The sequence below is a fragment of the Chrysoperla carnea genome, chromosome 1 (assembly GCF_905475395.1).
Source record: "Chrysoperla carnea chromosome 1, inChrCarn1.1, whole genome shotgun sequence".
Taxonomy (NCBI): domain Eukaryota; kingdom Metazoa; phylum Arthropoda; class Insecta; order Neuroptera; family Chrysopidae; genus Chrysoperla; species Chrysoperla carnea.
Genome location: NC_058337.1, coordinates 21,206,271 through 21,234,238, shown reverse-complemented (window position 1 = coordinate 21,234,238; position 27,968 = coordinate 21,206,271). Strand labels below are relative to the sequence as shown.

Here is a 27,968-nt window from a genome sequence, read left to right as displayed (position 1 = left end):
TCCTTTTCCTATTATATTCAGATTGTATGTTTTAGAATTGTACATAGCATAAATAACAGATGTAAATATTAATCTATATAGGTATATTATAAAATTGAATAACAAGATGAATGTCTGATCGTTTATAAAATATTTTCAATATTTGGAAATTGTTCCAAAGAGACAAAAAACATTCGATACGATTTAGTAGGCTCTCTGATAAAATTTTGTCAGTTTCACAAATATTTTCAAACCAGTCAGTTTAACAAATGTGGTGGAAGCGCAAATAAATGCTTGATAAATAGTAAAATAAATTTCAATATAAAATTAATGTCACATAATTAAACCCCATTCATCTAGTCTATTTAATATGAAACGATAAATTTTCTTTATAAATAATTAAATACAGTGAATAAGCCGGAAAAAGTATCGATAGTGGAAAAGTTGGGAAACAGCACCGAAATGAAACTTTTTGTAATGTGTTTATAGGACCCAAGGAACATTCAGTCAACTTAACCTAGTCATAGGGGGGCAAAAAAACCCAGCGGGGGCATTTTTTGAAATGCTTACTTTGTCTTAAAATTATCATCTAGTCGGTACTTTTGGTCGCTGTATACGAATCCGATGTCAGATTACACGGATTCTGTCACATATTATTATACCTATGTCTTTATTAGTTAGCTCATTATCTATAGTAAAGAAAAGCTCCTACTTTCTATATACAATTCTAGAAAATACAATATGATGTTCTATTTATATTAATACTGAAGTTGATTTATTGAGTACTTTAAGATATACTAAATCAGCGAATTTAGTTTAGGTGTAGGAGTAATGCATGGAGGATTACATATTTGGAATATTACTTTTTTTTAAATTATCTGCAGCATAAAGATATGGAATGTTGTACACTAAAGAAACTAAGACTTTCTTATCTAGCCTATTCCTATATAACATATATGAGAGCAAAGCCAAATCATATGGTAGGAAAGGGTGTCGGCACCAGAGTAGGGGGCAGAAAACTCGAAAAAATTTTACCAAATTCCTTTATTACCCCATTAGTAAATATCAACCGAAAGATCGAATTTCGTTAGTCTCTACAGTTCCACATGATTTTTTGTCTTCGCTAATCACTTGTATTTGATTTTTTCTATTTTTAATACTTTTAAATTCTATACATTTTATAACCATAATTTTTTTTCTGTTCACTATCCTGCTCTCTCCTGGCTCAAATATAAATTCCTTCTGAACAGCTAATTCGACCCCTGAATCTATTTTGTCTAATCAGAAACCCCAGTTTCTGACAGAACAAAACAAACTAAACTTAAAACTGTTGTACATTTTCCCTTCTTGAAGTCACGGACTGGTTCGGAAAAAATACTATAAAGATTATATTATAGTTTTCTTACTGGTATTAATTTTGTTATGTGAAATAAATTAGCTTCTGTATCATTTCTTATTGTATTCTTTTTCAGGAATCTCCCTCTAGAGATTCCTGAAAATTAAAAACACCACTATTTTCAGGTTTTGTCTCCCCTATATTTTCACTTGAATGATTTGTCAAATTATTAATTAATGAAGTGCTAGTCTGTTTGGTTAACGTTTTCAAACCATTTTTATTGACGATTATATAAAAGAAAACGCTTCACCATTCATATTTACCCAAATGCTTATAAAAATAAGTTCGCGACTTAAAAGCTATAGTGTGAAAATATTGATAAATGAATAGAATGATAGATTTAAGTTTTAGAGTATTTTGCAGTATACAAAGTGTTCTATAGTTGACTGCAGAACTATCGCTTCTTGAATAAGCTGAGAAAAAAAATTTTCTTTACCAAATTTGGATCAGAGGCATGTATATAGGGACAATCGGATAGTCCGTCACTGTAATCGATATATGTAGCCATTGAGAGACGTTTTGCATAAGATAATGAAGAAATATTTATTAATTAATGTAATTTTCCTCAAAAAATTATTACGATTGCTTTATCTAAATTCCAAAGAATCATCTATAATCAATTAAGCAAACTGTGCTATCCCTGAATGCACAAAAATTCTGTTTGCCCTTTTTTTAACAGTTTTAGCAAAATATCGATTCAAATTTTTTTTTCTAATAATTAATTTTCTGCATCTTTCAGGGTGGCCTATTTGCTGGCGACGCCTCTGCCTCCCCCCCATTAAATATCTAATCAGTCTCCAAAACATATTCTTCAAATCAAGTGGATCTCTATAAAGCCAATTTTAACAACATTGTTGCAAATAAATTAGCATATACTTATATTTCAATCGATAAATATTTCCTCGATGTTCACAATTCATAAGAGTTCAGTATAAAACAAATATTATTAAGTATTTTGTTTATGTTTTTAGAATCGTGATATTTATAATAAACATATTATTATATAAAAGTATATATAATAATCTATGTTTTAAAATAATAATAATCGTATGTTTTACACACTTGTTTGTGTTTCATTATATTATTTCATTCAAATGTATGTTGTATATATTGTTCTGTATGTAGTGTTTTATTGGTTGTTTGTGTAGGCGCCGCACCATGTACCAATCGACCTCATCGCGGACGAGACCATTCCAATATAGTGTATACACCACTCACCATACACCATACACCATTCAATTCAATCGTTGTTGATTATAAAAGTGTGGGCTTATTCATACAATTCACTTAAAGCGACCACACTATTTCATTCAATTAGGTAGTCAACATTACTTCACTTATACTTGACATTTTTTCCTTTATATTATCTAATTCAGTGGCGGATTATTATATATTTTATGTAAAAAAATTTATAATCGTTCATTCCGATAGTATCAAATTTTTTTATCAATAGTGTATATTTAGTCAAGAAAATACGATATATATGACTAATTGATCATTGCATAACAAATTTACATCACTGTTTTCTATACATAGTCTTCCTTTGCCCCTTTTATTATTGCAAGGCCGCCCGCGTCTGTATTTCCTTCAGTCACCGTCTCCTTGGTTTACCTCATTGTCTAGTGCCCCGTATCTAATGTAAATACATATCCATATATTAGAATTTAATTTCGTCTAACTAAAAGTAGGTCATAAAACCTAAGAACGCCATTTTTGAATTGATAAGAATATATTATTTCTGAAAATTAATCAAAACCTAATGTTAATTACATGTGCCCTTGTTTACCCACATGTTTATTCATTTACCCTTAGTGTCGGATTAAGCAAGCGCGGGGCCCGAAGCAAATAACGTTGACGAAGCCCCGTTTATCAATAAAGAGATAAACTTGTTTTCATCACATTAACGTTGTTTTTTTTAAACGACAGTTTCACCACCATATTTTACCGTCCCTTATCAAAACTTTTTTGCGCTGGGTCTTCGGAGTCTTTAAGCACGGATCCCGTAGTTTTTGCTTCGACTGCTATACGGCTAATCCTACTGTCTACCCTTGAAAATGACAGCTAAGCCCTAACCGTTGCGTGTCACTTGTTAATGATTCTGCAAGTACAGCACTAATTCTAAACTTTCCAACATTTTCCGTGAAAAATTGTTTAATTTCCTCATCAAAATCATTATTTTTGAAGCCTGTATACAAAACATTATATTTCCGATTTTAGTTCGCTGTAGGTCCCCAATCTATGCGCTTCATCTTCAAGTTAAGTTTTGTGGTTATATTCCTTACAAAAACACATTCTTAACATGATAAAATTCTCTTTTGACACGTTTTCAAATTTAATCATACTGCTTAAACTTATAAGTACTCAATTGATTCGACGTTTTGCTTTGGTGAGAAACATCTACACTTTTATACAAACTTTCTTCAAAATAACCATGTTGATGAATGTTCGACGAAGTTGGATATTCATTGAAGTAGTTTTCTATTAGGTCTAAGGAAAGTGTAAGATAACTGTTATTTTTACATTTTTTCTTATTTTTACTTACATGCTCTACGAGGTGATAGAGTATCGGTTGTAAACTTATCTTTAATGCATGGTGAGTATTGAACAAATGTTTAAAACATGCTAATATCTTAAGTTTTGCTTTCCTTATTCAGGAAGAGATTATCATGTTATTAGGATAGTTACTCGAAGTTAATCTATTATAAACATTGCAATGACAAAAAAAATGTTTATGAGTTTATCAAAACATTTGTTTAATTTCATCATCAATTTATAATTTTTTGAAGTTGATTTCAAATGGTTAACATATGTTCTCCCAAACTCAAGTGCAAGTTGATCGTCCCAATTATGTTATCGTAGAATGAGTTTAGCAGATTGATTAGGATTTATTTCGACGTTAACTGTAACATTTTCAACCAGTACATTTGATTCATATTCAAGGGCCAATCTAAGGGGGTAGGCAGTCGGGAAAATGCAACCTAAAAAGCAAGTTTATAAGTTTTTTCTTTAAAAAACACTACTTTTACTTATTTAAATCTTTAGTCAGAATATTCTAAGACAGTCAAGCCGAAAGAAAGAAGAAGAGATACCTAAATAGGTAAGAAGGGATCAACTATGTATATCGACAACACACAAAAATTATCCCGTTTTTTTTAGCGGTTTTACATTTCTGAACCGTTTTTCTTCCGTTAATGTTTGATGGGGATTCCCCACAAACTTTGATATAAGTAATTATTTCCCTTGTTTGTACATAAGTACTATAATAATTTTGGGGGAGTGCCTTTTTATCCTACTTTCTTCCAATGCGACATTTAAGAGGAAATAAACTCCTAAAAAATGATATAGAGTGTGTCACAAACCTACCGTAGTTTAGTGAACGACTCTTATTTTTCACTTTGAGCTTACAAACATGTATACAGACATACAATCCCTCATAAACTTTGTATACTTGTTCAAAGAGACTAACATTCATCAATATTATTCAATTCTATACCTAGTGTGCAGTTTACATTTAGGCATAGGCCTACCACGAGTATGAGACAATACATGCGTTGAGCAATGCATCTAAGAAAGAGATGTTATAGTTATAGGCACGTGTTGAAGCTTCGATACGCGTTGAGTTAGTTGTAAGATGCTTGGAGTTGTAAGACATACTTTTGCAATTTCATATAACATCAATAATACCTCTTACTTAGATGCATTGCTTAACACATATACTCTGTCATACTCGTGCTACGTCTATGCCTAGATTTAAACTGAACGATTATTATATATAACATGAACAAGCGCACAAAAAGCTAGAGTTTTGCTAGTGAGGTTTTAATTGAACCTGGAAACTTAGATCGATTTCGATGCCGGTATAAGATGTGTGTGCCGTTGAAACTAATATTTTTCGTTCGAAGCATTTTCATCGATTAAATTTATTTATTGAGTTTCAAGCATATGTCAACTTAAAAAAGACAGCCTGTATATCGTTAGTGTAAAGGGTGGGGAACATTATTTTTGCTCTTAGCGGCAAAATAGCTAGATCGGATCCTGTTCATATTCAATGTGCTTTAAGCATGTGTGAATTTGTCTCCAATAGTGTTATTTTAAAGTCTGTTAAATAATGAAATTCTTGATTGTTGGCAATAACGTATCACTAGCGGGAATAAACACTTAAATTTAAATTCTTATAGGTTATGTATATTATTTTAAAAACAAAATATAAAACGCAAAGATGACATACACAGACACCGGACTAGGTTCTTAAATGTATTGTCAAGAATTGTCGAAAATTTAAGCATATTGTTGCATAATGCAATAGTTCATCTTAATAGTTTTGATAACGATATATATTAGTGGTTAATCTCAAATATGATTGTTTATTTTTAATTTTATCAATAATTGAATTTTTTTTTCTAAAAATCTATTAATACAATATGTATAGTAACATTAAATATTTAACTTTCATTTACGTAGGATGTATTTTAGAACACAAAATCCCACATTCATAAAATACTGATTATATTATTATTCCATAGTCTCATATGTGTAATTAAAATGAGACAAATAATATTATTAAAAGTATAAGTCAAAACACTAACACGAGTTCAATTACTCTGGTACCATAAAAATAAACGGATTTCCGTGAATGAAACATTTCCGTAGAAATTGTTTTCAAATTTGAAAATTCATGTAGTCCAGTCAATAATTAAACGTTTATACTTGGCAGGATGAACCTACCCATTTATTTGAGTATACAATAAGGATATTACCTCCGTTTTTCAAATATATCCCAGCTAAACGAGTATAGCCGACTACTTCGTCCTTATTTATAGAGCGTATAATTAGTCGTACTCAGAAAATATTCCGCTCAATAAACTCACAATGTAAATTTCACACTGCCATACATTATCTATCTTTTTCTTACTTCAGAAACAATCCATAACGTATGCAAAATTTATCTGCCAATTAATTACCGTTGGCAGGATTTGAGACTGTAATCTCTCAGATTCACTCGCCTTGTTCTTATTTATCATGCTAGAAATTTATTATGAAAAGTTTCTAGTAGATGAGAAAATACTGATATTTTAATTTAAAGTACTTTTGTATAACGTTTACTCTTGAATATTTCGCCATAAAAACATTGTTTCGCCTTCTTTCTTGTATAGTTTTTGAGAAATTGGAAACTTAAGTTTTGCTCTAATTTGGACCCTAATTTTTTAGATTTAAACTTTTGTTCTATCTCTTACGATTTACAAGATGGGTCAATTGCAATTTAGCTATATTGTTCATTTACGAACTTAAACTCACTTTTTACGTCCTCTTTATCTCTTTTCGTTTTTGATTTATCGTGCTGACTGACGGACGGACAAACGAAAATGGACTAATTAGATGATTTTGTAAACATCTATACCAAATTTTGTCTATAGCATAAATATTTCTAAGCGTTATAAACTTGAAACTAAACTTAATATACCTTCATATATTTCTTGTTTTTAAATCTGCTAGAAAAAATAGTTTTACATGTTTATACCATGTATATGATATAGATATCAAATATAGATGCTATAAACAAAATTTTCGTATAGGTGTTTATAAAATCACCTAATTATTCCATTTCCGGTTGTCTGTAAGTCCGTCCGTCCATCTGTCTGACAACACGATAACTCAAAAACGAAAAAAGATATCAAGCTGGAGAGATCGAATCCGCAAGAGATAGGACAAAAGTTTAAAATTAACATCTTGTTTGAAACACTTTTTCGTAAACATCACTGTTTACTCGTGAGGGCGCTAATTGTATAGTATGTATTTTATAGGAATATCAGTTATGTATGTGTGACATGTATGTATGAGTAATGTGACAGAGTAACCAATACTGTCTATACATGGTATTTCAACAATTAACTCAATCAATTGTTTGTTTTATTTTTCACTACTAGATATTGAACATGATTACTTAATTCGGTAAATAATTTAAGTTGAACCGTTGAAAATAAAAATTATTAAGATAACCGCATTTGAAGTCTTACATTTAAATTATTTACCAAATTTAGTGATTACATCCGACATCTAGTAATGAAAAAGAAAACAAAAACATGTATGCATTATACGTACGATATTTCTTAACGGCAGTGGCGTTTATTCATACGACCCTGATTAATAAACCAAATATTTCAATTTAAATACATAAATTATTTTGTTTGAAACTTACCAGTACAGCGAGTGTTATATTTTGTTGTTTTTTTTTTTTATAAATTATAATATTTCTTTAATGTTTAACGTACGTTACAAGTTAAAATATAATTGTATTGTAGACAACATCAACGTTCCATTTAACTAAACATTATTATTTTGTATTATATTTAATAATAAAATTGTACTTATCCTTTATAATTTGTCAAATTAATTTTCTTACTCTACTGACATATTTTTTTTAAGTGTCATGAACTTATTCATCGTAGTTAATATAATAAGACACTAAAAGAAAAGACTTTAAGGTAGGCGCATTAAACTGTTACACATAGACGTGTTTGATATATCTAGATTGCCAACAAATATTTGTAGCTATTGTAATCAATCTGTTTTCTCCGAACTAAAAAAGCGGGAGTTATAAGTTTGATCGCTATGTGTGTGCGTGTGTCTTTCTGTATGTCTATGGTATCGTAGCGCCTAAACTTATGAACCGATTTTGATTTTTTTTGTTTCGTTTGAAAGGTAATTTAATGGAGAGTGTTCTTAGCTATGTTTCAAGTACGAGTCTAGGGTTTCGTACCCGAAAAATTTGTAAATTTAACTTGTTCAAATATGCCATATCGCTTTACCTCATTTGAGGAGACAATAACACTTTAATTAAACCCTTCCGGTGGCTACAAATGTATTAGAATATTAAATGTTTTACACCTCTGAACTTGTTTTTATAATATTTAGTATCACTTTTTTTTTTTTTACCTGAAAGATTATTTTGTTATTTAAATTTTGAAAGGAATATTAACGAATAGTAAAAAATTAACAATCTTTATACAATATCAATCTTTTATTTGCAGTTCAATCAAAATATTCATTTCAAATGTATCATTAATATATAAGTATTATCAGATAATAAATGAGAACTCTAAGATATTTCAAATTTAATTTCAAGTTTCTCGCCAATCAATTATTATACCATGTATATATGAAATATACATAGTATATTAAGTTTCGTCCCAAGTTTGTAACGCTTAAAAATATTGATGCTACGAAAAAAATTTTGGTATAGGTGTTCATAGAATCACCTAATTAATCCATTTCCGGTTATCCGTCCGTCCGTCTGTGGACACGATAACTCAAAAACGAAAAAAGATATCGAGCTGAAATTTTTACAGCGTACTCAGGACGTAAAGAGTGAGGTCAAGTTCGTAAATAAGCATCATAGGTCAATTGGGTCTTGGGTCCGTAAGACCCATCTTGTAAACCGTTAGAGATAGAACAAAAGTTTAAATGTAAAAAATATTCCTTATAAAAAAATAAAAAACTTTTGTGTGAAACATTTTTTTGTAAACATCACTGTTTACCCACGAGGGCGTTAAATAGGTGCAAATTTTATAGTATGTATTAATATAGGAATATCAGTTGTGTGTGTGTTGTGTATTTAAAAGTGAATGTCTTTTGTTATTTACGTGACGTCAAAAAAACAAACGATTGCGCTTCAATACTGTCTATACGATTGCGCATCAACACTGTCTATACATGGTATTTCAACAATTAACTCAGTCAATTGTTTGTTTTCACTTGTTACTCTTATAAATACTGTATGTTACTCATCGCTATTTTGGTGACGGTCTGCGCACTGTTGTTTTGGAGTGTGAACAATTTATAGTTTCCCAGTATTTAAGAAATTATTATGTCCGCCAATCAGCTTCGATTGAGTGATTCGTGCTTAGTCAATGAGCTTGGATCACGTGATCCTTTCAAGGCAATGCCCATTAAATTAAAAAAGTATATTAACATATGATTTTCTTTTGTTTTTAATAACATAAAATTTGAATACTTGATTAGCATATAATTTTGGACTTTTATAGATACATTTTGTACTTAAAACCATCTAAATTGATTTGTTAAAAACACTTCATTAGTTTAATTAATTTAATAAGAGATCATTTGATAATATTAAAAATAATTATAATAAAATTTTTGACACAAATGTTCATTTGTTTTAAGTCTCACAAATCTATTTTTTTTTTTTTTTCTTAATAAATGGCAGAAATACCTACTCTATTAGTCTATAAAGCGAACTTCAAGTAGTTTTAGTGGCAGTATAGGATTAAAACGTCAAGAACTAACTATATGATTAAAATATAGATCGAGTTTTATTTGCTTAATGATCTAATAACCTTATAATTTTTACGATTGCAATTTAAGGTGTAATAAGCCAATTTATCAATATTGATTTTTAATACTTTGTATTTTTTAATTATCAACAAAGTACTAAATAAATAAATCAATATTTACAATTTTATATACCGGGTATCTACAGATTATGGTACCTACATTCATTAGTTTTATTCATATTTAAAATAAATATTTTATTTCCGGCTTGCAATAACACTTAATACAAGCTCTTTAGGTATCGTGAAATTTGTTTTACTTCCTGACCTTTTTAAATATACCTATTCGGTGTATGGAGTATAAAGGTAAACGAGCAGAATGGCTGTTTGACAAAAAGAGTGTCAAAAAAACAGTAAATAAAATGGCTAGAATGGCGCTAGTGTAGCAAAAGGTGTTTGATGTTAACTAACAACTTGTTTAGATCTGTATCTTACTCTTATTACTTTGAGCACTTCTTTTAAAGCTTACACTTATGCTGCAGCAGCGCTATCCTTATTTTCTGCTTTTTTTAACACATTTTATATAGAGAGATAGTTCTCCTTATCTCTGCCCTCCATAATTCGATGATACACCACAGTATATTAGTGCTTGTTTTAAAAAAAATGGGAATATAAAAATTACTTTTTCATTTTATTTAATTATTTAATTATTCGTAAGTGTTAACTTAGAAATATTTTTGTGTGATTTAAAACAGATGATATGTTAAGCAACATCTGTATAAGTTTAGGTACAATGAGAACAAACCAAAACCAAGCAAAATCAAAATATGTCACCGAAAAATATTTTATTTTCGATAAAATTGTAAAAATATATTATGCTACCAAATAGTATAAATGCCGAATAACCAAAAATACCAATTAATCTTTGTATAATTAAAATAAAAAGGCTATTGAATATTCCCGTTTATGAATGACTTGTTATGTATAGGAATGGTTTCACACAAGTTTTTGTTTATATAAAATAAAAATTTATTTAACGTATGCAACAAATTAAGTTTAACATTGTACTTATTTTAATAAATTTTATAAGTTAAACACAAATGTGTTTAAACACTCTACATGAACAATAAAGCTCTTTGAATGTATAGTTTTAAATGTATGTTGGGTCAATTTTAAACTGACATCATATTTGATTGGAGGAGAGCCTTGAAAAATCTGTTTTTTACATAACAATGTATAACATTTATATGTATGAATATGATTTGTGTTGTAACGAATGAGATTCTCTTATAATCAAAATTAGGTCTTAATATTCATTATTATGAATAATCAATCATTAAAAGTAATATAAATATTGCCATGTTTTTTAACCTGTGCATATATATTAATATATAATATTGTATGTAGACAATGACGTAATTAAACTGTACTAAATGATACAAAAACATTTGCTTATACCATTTATACCTATATAACACCTGTCGTGAAAATATCGTAAGAGTATTTCTGTTTCATATATTCAAGTAAATGGAAAAACATTAAAACTCTAAAAAAAAAGGATAAAATACTAATCGGTGTTCGTTAACGGGGTCACAATAGATAAAGGCCATAGAGAATAGCCCTTAAAGGATAGTCCAAATAGGATGGGAAAAGCAGTTTCTTTAGCTGCCTGTTCACGAATACGAGTGGTGACGTCTAGCACTGTCAGGTAGAAGCTGTAGTTTGTTTAATGGCCAAACACACACGCCTCTATCCCTTAACTCAAACATGCTTATGTTTATTGAATTTGAATATTGAAGCAAAAGTATTATATTCCTCCACACAGGAACGGTGAAAGAATATTAAATAGCAAGCGTAACTGCTAAGTTCTAGGCAGTCATGGTTTTATTCCAAAACTCAATAAACCAAAACGTTATTTAAAAAACAAACAAAGTTAAAATAAGCGAATTATGCAAATTGAATCACGCGTCATCAATCGCATAAATATATAATTGGTCCTTACCCTACGCTGTTAAATACAAACAGCCTAGGAAATATAGATAGCCTAAAGTGTCTAGTTTTACTGGCCACTATCGCTCGTAGCGAACAAATTAGGATTTAACAGTTATTTGAAATGAATATAGATTAACATATGTGAGTAATTCACAATTAACGTCCCTGCATTGTCACCATATGATCATCGATCATGTCCAGTTACTTTCTAGCTTCCTTATTCGTTGTGTGCGTAGTCATGGTGGGGATAATAAAATCGATGCCAGCGCTTTAAGTGAAAAATTTTGGAGATAAAGTGGGCTGTTATGACTAATTTGCAATTATTTACATGTTAATGATATAGAAACTGTCAAATTAAAATGATTGAAAAACACTAATTAATTAAACTTAATGCATTAAAAATTGTGAAAATAAGAAATCAAATTGTACAAATATTATTTTTCAAATGTTAATTATCGTAATTATTTATTTAAATTTGTGAAACAAGAATATTAAATTTTAAATGTAAGTTTTCAATGCAATCCACACAATTATATATGCATCCATTAATTCTATAATTAAAGTAGTGTATCGTTGTCATGGAAACGAAATTCACGCTCGGAGCGAATAGTAGTATTATCTTGTATTATTTTGCCAATTCATTTTGATTCAAATCACTATAAACATATAAAATCACCATAGGGATACTTGTTTACTTACTAGAATACATACTAGAACTATTATTTTAATTCAAAATAAATTCGTCAAAGAATTATACTTGCAGCTATTGTTTCCAATTCCATTTTGAATGGCTGATTTACCAAATTCAAAATAGTTCAAACTTTTACCGCTTTAGCGCTATGATACAAACAAATATATAAACAAAAACATAAATACAGGTGTTAAATTATTTGAATTTGTGTGGGAATATATTTGAAAGACAATTTTTTTATAATAAAGTTTTGAACATTTTAATGTATATGTATATTATATATTTTTATGGTTTATGTTTGATAATCATAAAAAGTTTGCATGTTATTATTATTAGATATTTAACAAGTACGCGTCATAATTTTCTCACTCAGTAAAACAAATTGTATTAAAATATTTATCTTTAAAACTAAAGATGACATCATGGTCTGTTTAAGTGTTTAATTTTTGTTACCATGCATGCATATGTGTGCACTTTTATAGTCATTTGTGGGTTGAAAGTAGCCGAAATGAATTTATGTAGTACCCCGAACAATAAATCATTTTTTGTATACATAATAATAAAGCAATAATTGCTTGAATGTATATGGATGATTGACTACTGGGTTTAAGGCTTGTACACACGAATAGACAAACATTTAAACGTCAATTTGAATATTACGCTTCGAAATCGCTAAAAAATTTCATAAAAATTATATTCCAACTTATAACGTCCATTTTAATCTTGTTCACAATTTGAAATACATAATAGGTTTTGATTCCTTAGTTAAGGAATTAAAGATTGTAATTTAAACTTTTCTTCGTTGTCAAAGAAAGACTTAGTACCCTATATAGGCGGCTATTGTGATACATACTGGATTTTCCAGATAAGAGATACTCTATCTAGCATTTTAAGTAATAACCCACATCTCCGATAAACAACCTGTTTTTCACAACAACATCAATAGACATCAGTAATTTTTAGACACTTACGTGATAGGTATGATACATTATTATTCGATTAATAATTTTTTTCAAAATTTGTTTTTTTTTCTTAATATTTGTCAAAATATTTCATAAATCAAATAAGAAAAATTATTTTACATAAATTAATAATAATTGTCAATTTTTGTCATTTTGATTCTTATTAAAAACATATTTTGTTAAATATATTTTGATTAAAAGACTGTTAATTTATCTTAAATCAATTGAATTCGATAAATATTATTTACTAAACGAGGAAATAGCTATTTTATCGAAGATATCGGTTTAAATTTATGGCATTAAGGTTCTGAAATCTTAATTGAAAAACCCAACATCTAATTAAATTTTCGAGTCTAGTAATACCAAAGTACACCTTTAGAGCAAAAACATGAAGGAAAAAAAACATATGAATCGTATTACGCTAGATGCATGGTTGCCAGGAGGTTACATTTCTTACATTTTACGTAACTTTTCATCTACTTGTGTATCTTGTAAGCAAAAAAAAATTTTAGGGCAAACAACTACTTAACTCGCTTTAATTACTTTCGTATAGTAACGTAAGAAAATAATGATTGATAGTTTCGCTAAAATTAATCTTTATTGGAGCTCAAAGTTGCAAAAAAGTAAATAATAATAAACAAAATATTATATTTCACTTTTATAACAATTAAAAATTTGATATAAAATAAATAAATAAAACTGAATTGAAAAATGAATGTATATACGACTTCAAGAGACTATAGATGTCACTTTAATCGATCTCCATGGTATAAACAAACAAAAAACCATATATTATGTAACTTTTTTTTGCATGCCACTGGCTAGATGATAAAGAGAATACCCTTAAAATTGCATGCCGCACATTGGGAAAACTTTATAAATATGTTTTCAATTCGATTTGAATTCCTATTTTACCGGTTCTCTACACACAAGACTAATTTTATATGAATATGAATAAAAATTGATGCCTCTCTTTCATAATGACATCCAGTCATATGGTATTATGTCATACCACACATGTCACATACATACAAGTTATATAATAAAAATATTTAAAAAATAAATGAAAACAAATTCATTTCAAGGATTTGTATTTTTATTTTACTATAAAACACACATTATGAAATTTAATTATATTTAAATGGAAACAACAGCATCATGAAATCGTACAATAAGAATTGATAATAAATATAATATAATTAATATTTGATAAAAGAAAAAAAAAGAAAAGAAAACTTGTGTAATCAGTAAGGTTAGGTTTTTCTTTTGACATTTAATCAAAGAGGTTATATAACATAAGTATAGGTTATGTCCCATCGAAAAACTTCCAGTTATTTTATTATATAACAATGGTATTATTATTATTATTATCATTTTTTTGATAATCAAATGTATTACGTAAATAATTTTTATTATCTGAATCACATCTTCGTAGTTTTCGTTCTTTATCACGTATTTGTTTCTTTTGATATTTAATTTTTTGTTTATCGATTTTCTGTTGTTTAATAAAATCTAATAATGGCGTTGTTATTAATTTTACATTTTTATGATCGATATTATTATTTACTCCACCCAATGTTGCTGCTGTTGTTTGAATTTTTTGAAACCATAATTGTTGTTGTTGATTATTGGTAATGTTTGAAAATATATTATTATATTTTGTATTTAATTCATAATTATATAAAAACTGTTTATATTCATCACATTGTTCAATGGTTCCACATTTATCATCTTTACGTCGCCCTATTCTTATTTTGGGAATGCGTTGAAATGGTGCAAATTCAATAATAATTGTTGTGACTGTGTTATCATAATAAAATAATGTATTATCATATTTATTCTTAAAATCATAAACGTCTTGTGGATTTACAAAATTTATATATGCACGTGAATATGCATGTTTTGTACCTGAAAAAATAGAAATCGTTACAATAGGCAATGGGCTTAACTAGAGCTTTGGAAAAACCATTTCAAATTGATTTTCAGAACTTGACCACTCGCGAAGCACCAGCATTCAATTAGAAAAAGAATCATGAAAATCGTTTCACCCAGTCGAAAATTCTGAGGTAACAAAAATAAACAAAAAATTCAGTCGAATTGAGAACCTCCTCCTTTTTTGTTTGAAGTCGGTTAGAAATGGATTATCATATATGGGGTGCCGCTACTAGCACTTTTTTAACGCAACCACAAATTAACCAAAAAAATCACTTCTGTCGTTAATCCAATGGCAAATGGCATTTTGTATATGTAGTCAAGTAAAGATTAAAAACCGGATAATAAATAAACATTACAAACATACCCAATGTCCAATCTGGTGTTACAAAATTTAAATAATCATACTCAGGCAATGGTTCTAATTGTCTTAGTAATTCTGTTTTTGTAATACGTCCTGGCAAATGACGTATTACTATTTTTGTTAATGGTTTTACTTCATGACGTGATTTTGTCGTTGATTTTATACGATGCGATGCAGAACGATCACGTATTATTTCATTAACGCCGCCGCCACGTGACATCATTAATAATTCATTTTCATCTTTCATTTTTCATATAAATAATTTCTTCATATATTTATGATATTTAAGTAGAAATAATTATCATTTGTATCACAATATTGAAACATTTTAATATTTTTTTATTTATATAATAAAACATAATATTTGTTTAAATGTTTTTGTTTTGTTTATTATTGACAATACCTAAATATTGTTGTCATGATTTCGTCTCAATAAATCAGTCTATACACAAGCTAAAATAATAACTTACTTTAAAAAGTTAACTGTTTAAATACCTACCCATGGATGATAGTGTTTGAACTATTTATTATTAATAAAACAACACTTTGGTATTCGAAAGTATTGTCAAGAATCGTTTTTGGAATTTACATTCTTTGAAAAAAAAGTTTCGCCGATAATTGAATTCTTTGTTTTTTTTTTTTTTATATTTATCCCCCCGATTTTACCAGATAAGTGTGGAGCATAGACGAAACAAAAATATTATCTCCAACTATCAACCTACTAACCATCAGATGGCTAGAAATTTTACATGGGTTAGGTTAGGTTATATTGGCTGTCCACGAAGGACACACTTAGGTTATAGAGCCCTTTGTGATATCATATATGTGTTTTACGACCTTTCCGCTGATAATTTCATTTATCAGCTCCTCAATTTCAGAGGCTGAGTGCACTTCCTTAATGCATATACCATACACTACACCAGCCCATCACAATTATTAATTAAATTAATTTTGTTGCGACGGAGGGAATCGAACCCGCTACCCTATGCATACCGCGGGCGGAATTGGTTACGCCTTACCCAACTGAGTTAATAGAGCGACAGAAATTTTACATAAAAATTGAAAAAAAAGAATTGCAGCTGGCATAATTTTGCCCATTTTGTGTTTTTAAACGATTTTCTAACACAAAACGGGTCATGATACTAACCCGTTTTAATTGTTAATTTTTAGAGAAAAAGTCGAAAATCGCACATTTTATTGAAAAAATTGACAAAAAGTAAACGATGTTGACCTTCGTTTCTAAAGAAAAAATTGATACGCATAATATATTTTCTTCTCTGTTCAAAAGAATCATCCGTGTTGAATACAAGCGGTAACCTGAGTAGAAAAATGCCCGGTTCATTTAAAATGAAACACCCTGTATTAGCGTAGGTTAAGGTGAAATTGTGGCGATTCTATATGACTATATAAAAAAATGTTTCGAACAGAAATTGTACAGTCTTTTTTCGAAAAGAACATTCTTTATATTTAAATTTTTCTCTTATTTCTTACGACATAAAAAGTGCATTTTAGAATGTATGACTCAAGGACCGCTTTTGCGCCAAATTATTTTTGGGTCTAGAACACTCTTCGCTACTGAAATATCAAAATGTTACGCACTTTAGACTAGATTTAATACATTAATGACATATACTACATAAATTATTATTCCTGGAATAAAAATTTACTTATTCATACATTTTTTAGGATAAAAATCTAAACATCTCGTTTTCATGAACAATTTTTTCAAAGTTGGCTCAAAAGAGCTGGTGTTTTTTTAACAATTATTTTATTGAAAATTACGGAATTATCTTGAAATATTTCAGAAAAAAAAAGAAAAAAATATATATTTAGAAATATTGAATTCAGTTTAACAATCAAATTAAAAGTATACTTTTTACAAAATGAATGATACATAACAAAACAATTCTCCAATCTATGATATTCACTTTAACCTAACGAAACTTTTTTTCTTATTTTAGCCATGTACAGGATGTACAAACGCTGCGAAATGTGATTGTCGAGGTATTAAAGGTTTTCCTGGTATAAAAGGTATTGCAGGAGTACAAGGACAGCAAGGTTTACCTGGACCTGAAGGATTTCCTGGACCATATGGACCACCGGGTGAAAAAGGTGCAGATGGAGATATCGGTTCTCCAGGAGAAAAAGGACAACGGGTTAGAAATATTTTTACACAGATATATTAGAAATTTGTTTATTCATTTAATCCAAACATAAAAATTTGAAAAAAAACATTTTTTTTCTCTGTGTAGGGTCCAAAAGGGATTCCTGGTTTAAAAGGAATTGAAGGAAGAGATGTAAGTAAAAATTTTTTTTAGTCCATTATTACATATTTATTTTATAAAATATATTTTACAATACCAAATAGGGAACACCAGGGAAAAAAGGTGAAAGAGGATATGATGGAATTAAAGGCTGTGATGGAGAAGATGGCCAAGAAGGACGTTCTGGAAGACCTGGAGTCTACGGTGCTAGAGGAATTGATGGTTCGATTGGTTTGCCTGGTATGCCAGGAGATGCAGGTGTCGGTGGCTCAAATTCTAAAGGCGATAAAGGGGATACCGGCGATAGTGGAAGAGACGGTCTTCGGGGTTTTGATGGTGGTATTGGTTTACCAGGACCTAGAGGACTTGAAGGACCGTCTGGTGATACGGTTAGTATACAAAATGATTGGTGCTACAAGGTTCATTAGTTGATTCTAGAATAACGGCAATTATTATTTCTGTTTCTAAATTTACTCTATTAGCTAGCAAGGTTTCTGTGGCCGTGAAAGAGGATAAGAGATTATTTTCTATGTCTTTTGACCCGTAAAATCAATTTTTTGATGATTTCAAACCAGTCCGCTTTGTCATTCTTTCCTCTCTCTTTTTTGAGGGTTAAAATAGACGTTTCATAACATCGAGTCAAAAATGCCTATATCTTGAGTCTAAAGTTGCCAGAAATATTTTAATTAAATAGAACCCATTTAAAGATATCCCACAAAGAAATTTAAAAAAAAAACACACATTTTTTCTTTTTAGTTCTTCGGGCATTTTCCGAAATATATATCAGTATCTATACTTGTCATTGGTAATGACGTCATGAATTGATGCCATACTGATGGTTCGTCCCGAAATAAGCTAGCTGCCGCCAAATTTTAACTGTAGTCTATTTCAAGATTGGAAATTTTATCTATTACGACAATATGTCTTGTTGTTTTGTTGAAACATAATTTAATAAAATTTTTATTTTATTATTACTCCACACACTCTATTGTATACACGCTCGGTTAAATAGTTATCTGACAAACTATTCTCATGAGCACAATATGGTGTCGGATTTCTGAAGTCATTTCTACTGGTTCGTATACTGATGTATATTTCGGAAAACGCCCTTCATAATGTTATCGCTTTAACCAAATCCTTGTCGTTTTACACTATTAGACAGTTTAAAATGCATGGTATTAAGCATTGTTTTAATCGTAATTTATTAAAATACTTTAGGGACGTAAAGGTATAATGGGAGATTACGGCGAACGAGGAGACGAAGGTGATTCTACCCCCGCTTTAAAAGGTTTTAAAGGAGAACAAGGTGATCAAGGACCACCTGGTCAAAGAGGCGGTGGGAACTTTTTAACGAATAGTGCAAAAGGAGTTAAGTTTGTAAAAGGGGAAAAAGGGGACATGGGTGATGATGGTGATGAAGGAGATTCTCTAAGAGGTGAACCTGGATTAAGAGGATCTGAAGGTGATCAAGTAAGTATTCATATTGTATTTTCGCTAACTTTCTCTTTATAACATTAAATTTATTATCTTCGATAACATGTGTAAATTTTATTTCAAAAGGGTGATATTGGATTTCAAGGATTTAAGGGCGTAAAAGGAGATATTGGAATTGATGGAAATCGTGGAAAACAAGGAAAGCAAGGTCTACGCGGGCCAACTGGTATTAAAGGAAGCAAAGGGGCACCAGGTTACACGGGAGAAGACGGAGAAGATGGACCTCCTGGAGAATTTGGCGAGCCTGGCTATATAGGTCAACCTGGTTTTCAAGGTGCAGAAGGAGAAAAAGGTGCTTATGATCCAACCTTGGACGAAGTAGTCGGGGGTGTCGTTGGTCCTCAAGGACCTCAGGGAGAAGATGGACCAATGGGCTTAGAAGGTAAACCAGGAAAACCTGGGCCAATGGGATATATTGGTCCTGCTGGACCCCCTGGACAAAGAGGCCCACGCGGTGTTACTGGACCAAAAGGTATTTCAATTAAAGGAGAAGGAGGAGTTGATGGTTTAAATGGTATCCCAGGGCAAATTGGATTGCCTGGAGATGAAGGCGCGCCAGGGTTACCTGGACTTAAAGGATTAGAAGGGCAAACTGTCTATGGCCCAAAAGGGTATCGAGGTAGCCCTGGTGAAAATGGTTTCTGGGGTTTACCAGGTGATCGCGGAGCTACTGGTGCATCGGGACCTAAAGGTTTCCCCGGACAAGGTATAAATAAAATTGGACCTACAGGTGAACCTGGTCCCCCAGGAGAACCAGGAGAACCAGGAGAAGGTTATGATGCTTTGCCTGGACGACTTGGGCCTTTGGGATCGAAAGGTGATCGTGGTGATGATTGTGGAGTCTGCTTACCTGGTAAATTATTTTTTTTTTTTTGTGTGTGATACACGTATAATATACTTAATAAAACTTTTTTTTAATTTTCAGGTACACCTGGCGTGAAAGGAGATTCTGGTGACTCTGGTCGGGATGGTGCTCCGGGAATTCCTGGTAAACGAGGATTAATCGGACCTCGAGGTATTAAAGGGAAGTCAGGTTTACCTGGACCTGAAGGTAATCCGGGTATTCAAGGAAATCAAGGAAATATGGGCTCAAAAGGTTTACCTGGAAGAAAAGGGCGCGATGGGTCAACTAAATTCAAAGGTATATAAAATTTTAATATGGCATAAATATTATGAAGATTACTTTTTTCATATCGACTTACTAAATCTCAATAATTTTTTCAGGAGATAGCCAACTACAAGAAGGTGAAAAAGGTGACACTGGTTATAGAGGTGTTATTGGAGAGCCTGGAGAGAAAGGAGATCAAGGAGATTACGGTTTGCCGGGATTACCGGGACGGATTGGTTATCGTGGTCAAAGAGGAGATGCTGGAGAAGATGGTCAGCCTGGAAGATATGGTTTGCCCGGTGTTGATGGCTTACCAGGTCGAAAAGGGCAACCAGCTGACTACATCGATATTGACTTATTGAAAGGACAACGTGGGCCACCAGGAAGAGAGTAAATATTTAAATCACATTGGAAAGCTTATCAGTTTGTAATTGAAATTGTTATCAAAAGCAACCACACAATTATAGACCATAAATGTTGCAAAATCTACTAGGATATACCTAATGACAGATTTTATTTTTGCAAGCACATATAATTGCGATTTTAATGTATTTATTGTCTAGAAATTTTGGGCAAAACGCCATGTTAGAATATTAGAATCCAATAAACGACGAAATCTCTAAATTTTGACCTGTAGCACCGATTTCGCTGGAAATTTGGGATTAAGCTTTGTTTACACTCTAGATCAAAAGTAATAATGTGCCTAGTTGTGCTTTTGCCCAGGAGACCACCTCTTCTAAGGGGTGGAAAAATATATGTTGAAAATCAACAGCAACGAAAATCGATCGAGCGATGAAATAAATCTAAGCAAAAAGGGCCATTCAAATATATTTCGAAAAGTCAATACTTTCCGTGCTATTGGCGATTGAAATTCGAAGCATTTATCGTTAAATAAATGAAAAATTGGACGTTTTTTGAAAAAAGTATGTATCATACACTTTTAAAATTTCTATAAATAATCTTGAAAATGAAAAACGTTTCAAATCATTTGCATGATAATTAACGTAGGTATAATGAAAAGAAAGTCTCCAGTACCTTTTTTATGTTTTATTCAGCGCAAAAACTGATGAATTTACCACAGGGATAAAAATTATTTGCTTGCCGTGTTCCAATTTACTTTATTTAAGTACAGAAAACATGCTCAAAAACTTCTAGTAGTTTCGGATACATATTTTTTCAAATATTGAATTTAAATGCAAAAAATTTAAAAAAAAATGTCTTTATATTTAAATAACTCGAAAAATTATAAAGTTATAAAAAAAAAGTTTGGAAAGTAAAATATTCTGCGGAAAAAGAGCTAAATTTTTTTGTAACTTTATTATTTTTCGATGTATTTAACAATAAAGACAATTTTTTTATAAAAAATGCAACTGATAATTCACTTAATAATCTAACGGTAATATTTTAAAATATTACAACTTTCATGTTTTTTTTTCATTTTAGTGGAGAAGTGAAAGGTATCCAAGGAGATAAAGGTGCTCCTGGGGACCCTGGTGAAAGTAGTGAACATACTATTAATCTAAAAGGTGATCCAGGCCTAAAAGGGTCACCAGGAGAAGAAGGATTAAGAGGTTACCCTGGAGTAAAGGGAGAAGATGGTGAGACTGGTTTGAAAGGTTTTAAAGGTGATCGCGGATCAGCAGGAATTGGCATTCAAGGCATTAAAGGATATAAAGGTTACCCTGGTTCTACTGGAAAACAGGGACCCAAGGGTCCAAGAGGCTATTTAGGAAAACCTGGATTACCTGGACGTCATGGATTACCAGGAAAGAAAGGTGATCGCGGTGATCAAGGATATAGTATAATACCTGGTGAATATGGTCCAATTGGTCCCAAAGGTGAAGAAGGTGATGATGGTTTAGAAGGACCTCCGGGTCCTCAAGGAAGATCAGGTTTTCCAGGTCCAAAAGGGCAGCGTGGTTTACCAGGCGAAGCAGGTGTACCAGGTTTACCAGGTCTAATTGTAAGTTAATTTTACCACATTCATTTCTCTCGTATTGGTGTAACTAGTATAAAAATTATTTGTTGTAATAATATATTTTCAGGGTCCCAAAGGAGTTATTGGAATATCAATTCCTGGGCAGCCTGGTTTACCCGGATTTGATGGACGTCCTGGACTTCCTGGTCAAATAGGTGATAAAGGTTTGCCAGGTCTAGAAGGGCCACCTGGATATGAAGGCCCGAAAGGAGAAAAAGGAGATGTCGGACTGCAGGGCAGAAGAGGAATAGATGGTATTAAAGGAATTAAAGGACGTCAAGGTGCGCTAGGAGTATGGGGCTTAACTGGCGATGCTGGTGAAGATGGTGAAATGGGAATCATGGGTGGCATGGGACCTCCAGGCTTACCAGGTCGACCAGGCCCTGTTGGAATATCTGGCCCTAAAGGTGAACATGGTGATCCTGGATTCGAAGGATTACCAGGTTTTCCAGGAGCACCAGGATTACCAGGTCCAAGAGGTGATAGAGGTCTACCTGGTAAAAAAGGACGACGGGGAGAATCACCTTTCAGTGGATGGAAAGGTGACGTTGGTGAACCAGGATTCGATGGTCCACCAGGTCCAAATGGTCTACCTGGAATTGATGGGAAAAAAGGAGAACCAGGTAAAAGCAGCATTATAATTTTTACTTTCTTTATTTTAACTCGTAAAGGCTCTGCTTGTCTTTGAATTTTTAAGATCGGTTCACCTACAGTATAAAATCAATATCCTCCTGAAATTACAATCTTCCATCATTAGCGATTTAGGCTGGGCATCGATATATCAGTCCCAAGATTGCCTATCCCCCCTCCAGATTATTTCCTCCATCTGGAATGTTCTGATTTTAAATAATATACAAAAAGAATCATTGCAAAAAAATCATCAAAATCGGAGCTGTTATTGAGGACTCCCGAGTAAAAACATTCATTGATGTGACTAATAATAAAAACTTTTAAAATCAATACAATAAATTATTAATTCATAAAAATTGGTTATTATGAAATAATAAAATAAGTGGCACCTTTACTTTTTATACCTTAAAGACAGAGCATAAGTGTGTTAAGAGATTTAGGGGAGAAAGTACAGTGAAAAACGAGACATGGTGGAACAATTGCAGTATTCTCTTATCTTATTTCAACAAAAGTTATTACTGAATTATGCGGATTTATAGGGAGAATATTATTATCATTATATTGTTTGAAAATAATTGAATTTTCCATGTTTATTTTTTTGTTTTTATTATATCTCCTTAGTTAATAAAAGAAAACTGTTAAATAAAGTAAATTATTTTTAATATCAAGGCCTGTAAAAAAAACAAATTTTTCCGAAGATCGATCGAATTAGAATAAGTTTTGCAGTAGATGATAAAAAAGCAGATTTTTTACAAACTACACTACATTAACTGTTTGTCAAAATAAGTAAATAAAAATTGTTCCTACCTAAAAAGTCCAGATATAACGCGAAGTCAATAGATCTTTACTCCAAATCATTTTGATAAATAAAAAGCACTTTGATAGAAATTTACGCGAAACCTTCACGCAATCTACAAAGATGCGCAATCTACACGAAAAATACAATAATTATTATATTACACATACAAAGGATACCGCGTAACGAGCACAATCGAACAATCTGATATAAAGGAAATATCTCCTTTAAAGGACAAAAGTCCTTTAAAATAGGGCTTTTCATTTTAAAATCACGATTCACTTATGTTTCGGACTAAATAATCTACACCCAACGTCAAAAAATGAGTAGAAAATATTTTCTATCTTAGTCCAAATTATTGCTGTCAGTCCGAAAAAATAAATACTGCACTTGCGCTTTTGGCATGATGAAAAAGTCTATTTATGTGATCCGAAATAGGTACCTAGGACTAATGCGAAAATTTTTTATTATTTATTAATTATATGTATTATATGTATCTATAATGAGTGCCACCCACGTATAGTCACTCGTTGGATCCTAAGAAACGACATTGGTAGATATGAAATTCTTGTAATAAAATATTAACTCAGTTAACTCAGCTGATATATATTGATTAAAAAATAGTTTAAGGTAAATTTTCTTAAGGTGTATGGAAGTATTTTATTCTCATTTTTTTGGCTTTTTTTATTTCAGGTGACCCAGCACCTATCTTTGATGGAACACCCGGAGAAAAAGGTGAGAAAGGTAATCCTGGACGATTCGGCAAAGATGGCGTTGATGGATTACGCGGACCAAGAGGAAATCCTGGTCTTCCAGGATTTAAAGGGGTACAAGGAGACGCAGGCCCAAAGGGATATCAAGGTTATCAAGGACGCGATGGTCGCAATGGTGAAAAAGGTCCACGAGGCCCGACTGGATTCCCAGGACTAGATGCACAAAAAGGAGAGAGAGGAATGGATGGTGAGCCTGGATATATGGGATTACCTGGTTTGCCAGGTGATGCCGGATATCCTGGTCCTAAAGGAATACGTGGACCACCTGGACCGCAAGGAAGAAAAGGATTACCAGGTTTTACTGGTTGGCAACCAGCCACAAAAGGTGATCGGGGAGAATTCGGCCTACACGGTTTACCAGGTGAAGAAGGCCGAATGGGTGTTGTTGGTTATACTGGTTACAAAGGAGATAAAGGAGACATAGGCGATATGGGCAGACGTGGACCTAACGGAGATAATGGATATCCCGGTGAAATTGGAGAAGAAGGTGTTGTCGGACCTCCCGGGCCTCCTGGTTTACCAGGCATTAATCCTGAACCAGGCGATATAGGTTTGATAGGAATAGATGGTCGTGATGGAAGGCATGGCAGACCTGGTCGAAAGGGTGCACCGGGAGAATCAGGTCGTGAAGGTCCAAGAGGAATACCTGGAGAACCTGGAAGATCTGAACCTGGAATTAAAGGAGAATCTGGAGACAATGGATTACCTGGTTTGTTAGGTATACCAGGACGACCAGGTCCAAAGGGATATCCAGGCCCACAAGGACGAAAAGGATACCCTGGCCCACAAGGAGACGCAGGTTTACCTGGAGAAGGCATAAAAGGAGAGATAGGTGGCCCAGGTTTACCAGGTATGCCTGGACAAGTTGGCCCTTCAGGACAAAAAGGGGAAGAAGGTAGACCAGGCATCGATGGGAAAGATGGATTGAAGGGAAGACCTGGACCCGATGGTTACCCAGGCCCACCTGGGTTCACAGGAGCATTTGGTGTAAAAGGGACTAGAGGAGAAGACGGAGAGCCAGGTGGCGAAGGATTTGTAATTCCTGGACCACCAGGAGATCAGGGTCCACCTGGGCTAGATGGTTTCGATGGTCCAATGGGATTCGAGGGTCCACCAGGCTTAGATGGAGCATTTGGTCGTAAGGGTGATATTGGTGATAGTGGCCTACCAGGATTTGCTGGACCTCCAGGGCCTAGAGGTCCGCGTGGTCCAGAAGGTATTGCTGGACCTATAGGTCTCAAGGGTTATCCAGGTGCCCCAGGAAATCGTGGAGATCCTGCACCACCTCCTCCAGGACCATTTAATCGTGGATTTTATTTCACTAGACATTCTCAATCTTCAAAAATACCTTATTGCCCTAAAAATACTGTGAAATTATGGGATGGTTTTTCATTAACACACATTTTAGGAAATGGAAATGCTTATGGTCAAGATTTAGGTCAGTAATCTTCAACACTGTTTAAATAAATAATTTTTTAACATAAAATTTATTCTTACTGTAGGTGCACCTGGAAGTTGCTTGAGAAGATTTTCAACAATGCCATACATGTTCTGTAATATAAATGAAGTATGTGATTATGCAAATCGAAACGATTATAGTTATTGGTTATCAACATCAGAGCCAATGCCAATGATGATGAATCCAATTCCAGCTAAATCCGCCGGAAATTATATTTCAAGGCATGTCTTTATCGTGTTTTTAAATTAATTATCCAAATATTAATGTTAACTTTTTCTTTTAGATGTTCAGTATGTGAGTCGCCAACTCGAGTCATCACACTTCATAGTCAAAGTGTTTCCATACCTGAGTGTCCAGCTGGTTGGGAAGAGTTATGGGCTGGATATAGTTTCTTGATGGTACGCACACTATTTTAAGAAATTATTTTAATAAGACTGTGTGACACGTTTTTGGTACTCTGAATAATACTTGCTATATTCTATGAACTTCAACCCACTGAACACTTCACAAATCTTCATTTGGATCATGAGAACAGCTCACGTATTCAAGCAAGGCTGCGCAACTACGAAACTCAAATCCACAAAAATTTATTCATTCCGAAAAAACTCGATAAACCCAAATTTCCAATTAAAATGAATTGAAAAAAAAATTAACTCACACCAGAAGGCCAGAAAGGCCAATAACTTTCCCGTGTTGAATTGAAATTTTCATGTTACTTATCCTTGCTTTGACACACCGACCTTAAAATAAGTTTCATGCCCAGAAAAAGCTTTGAGCTAAAAATCTGCTCATTGGAAAATTTTCGGAGGTCCAAAATCTTAACTCGGCGAGTTCCTACTGTTGTAGTAAATAAATAAGCGAGTATTTTCACGGCACAAATCTTTAAAACGTGATGTGTTTGTTTTTGCTTGCTATTTTCTTAACTAGCAAATTCAATTTTTAAAAATTGCTATTTTGTTCAAAGTTTCCAAAAAAGTCGAAATTTGTCACGAGGTGTAACATGTTTTTTATTTATTTAATTTATTGTTTTTTTTTTGTTTTTTAGCACACCGATGCAGGTGGTTTAGGTTCTGGTCAACAATTAGTATCACCAGGCTCATGTTTAGAAGAATTCCGACCAAAACCATTTATCGAATGCCATGGACATGGAAGATGTAACTATTATACAACAGCAATTTCATTCTGGATGGCTATAATAAACGATAATGACATGTTCCGAAAACCAAGACCAGATACACTAAAAGCTGATTTAACTTCGAAAGTTAGTCGATGTGCAGTTTGCATGCGACGTCGTATAACTGAAACAGTTCGTCGTCCACCTCCACCTTCTCCGCAAATTTACTATCCAGAATTAACAGAGCTTGAACGACGTTCTGATTTTCCACAAAGTGTACCACAACCTCAACCCCAACCCGTACCCCAACCCAGACCCCCACCAAGAATACGACAAAGGCCAGCAAATATAAATCGTCCAAGACGACCATATCGGCCAAGGCGGCCTATACCCGATAGATCGCCAGTGACAAATGTAGGTTAAGAGTAAAATAAATAATTTTTGTACTGTGTCATAAAAAAGTAACAAACTTATCACTGCCTTCCGAAAATGTTAGTCATTAGGTAATAAAATTGTCGTATAAAACGAGAACGAAAACTATTTTGCATTTTTATTCTTTTTTAAATTAAGTTTTTTTTTTATATGTAACACAGTACGCAAAAGTTCTTATAAATATTTAAAAGGCAACAAATTTACTTTAAGGTAGTTCTTGCATAAAATCCTTTCTTGATAAGATTTCGTCTCTTATTTTTTTACAGACTAAGAATAATGTATACTAACTAATACCAAAATTTGTGAATTTTTCACG

The 27,968-nt window shown here is 32.2% G+C and overlaps 1 protein-coding gene across 2 annotated transcripts in view; it reads left to right on the top strand.

The window, feature by feature from the left end:
* Nucleotides 1–27,757, top strand: part of LOC123290581 (collagen alpha-3(IV) chain-like) — a 78,822-nt gene extending 51,065 nt beyond the window's left edge. The window contains exons 2-15 of one of the 2 annotated variants that reach the window (XM_044870824.1): nt 17,566–17,760; nt 17,857–17,901; nt 17,973–18,257; nt 19,087–19,338; nt 19,429–20,087; nt 20,133–20,215; nt 20,288–20,503; nt 20,587–20,860; nt 21,914–22,433; nt 22,516–23,071; nt 24,568–26,085; nt 26,150–26,327; nt 26,390–26,504; nt 27,152–27,757. In XM_044870824.1, the coding sequence (XP_044726759.1) occupies nt 17,566–17,760; nt 17,857–17,901; nt 17,973–18,257; nt 19,087–19,338; nt 19,429–20,087; nt 20,133–20,215; nt 20,288–20,503; nt 20,587–20,860; nt 21,914–22,433; nt 22,516–23,071; nt 24,568–26,085; nt 26,150–26,327; nt 26,390–26,504; nt 27,152–27,643 (5,388 nt within the window). In that variant the 3' untranslated portion in view covers nt 27,644–27,757. Of the gene's footprint in view, nt 1–17,565; nt 17,761–17,856; nt 17,902–17,972; nt 18,258–19,086; nt 19,339–19,428; nt 20,216–20,287; nt 20,504–20,586; nt 20,861–21,913; nt 22,434–22,515; nt 23,072–24,567; nt 26,086–26,149; nt 26,328–26,389; nt 26,505–27,151 lie in introns of both variants that reach the window. The other variant, XM_044870823.1, reaches the window with a different exon arrangement.
* Nucleotides 27,758–27,968: the final 211 nt, after the last annotated feature.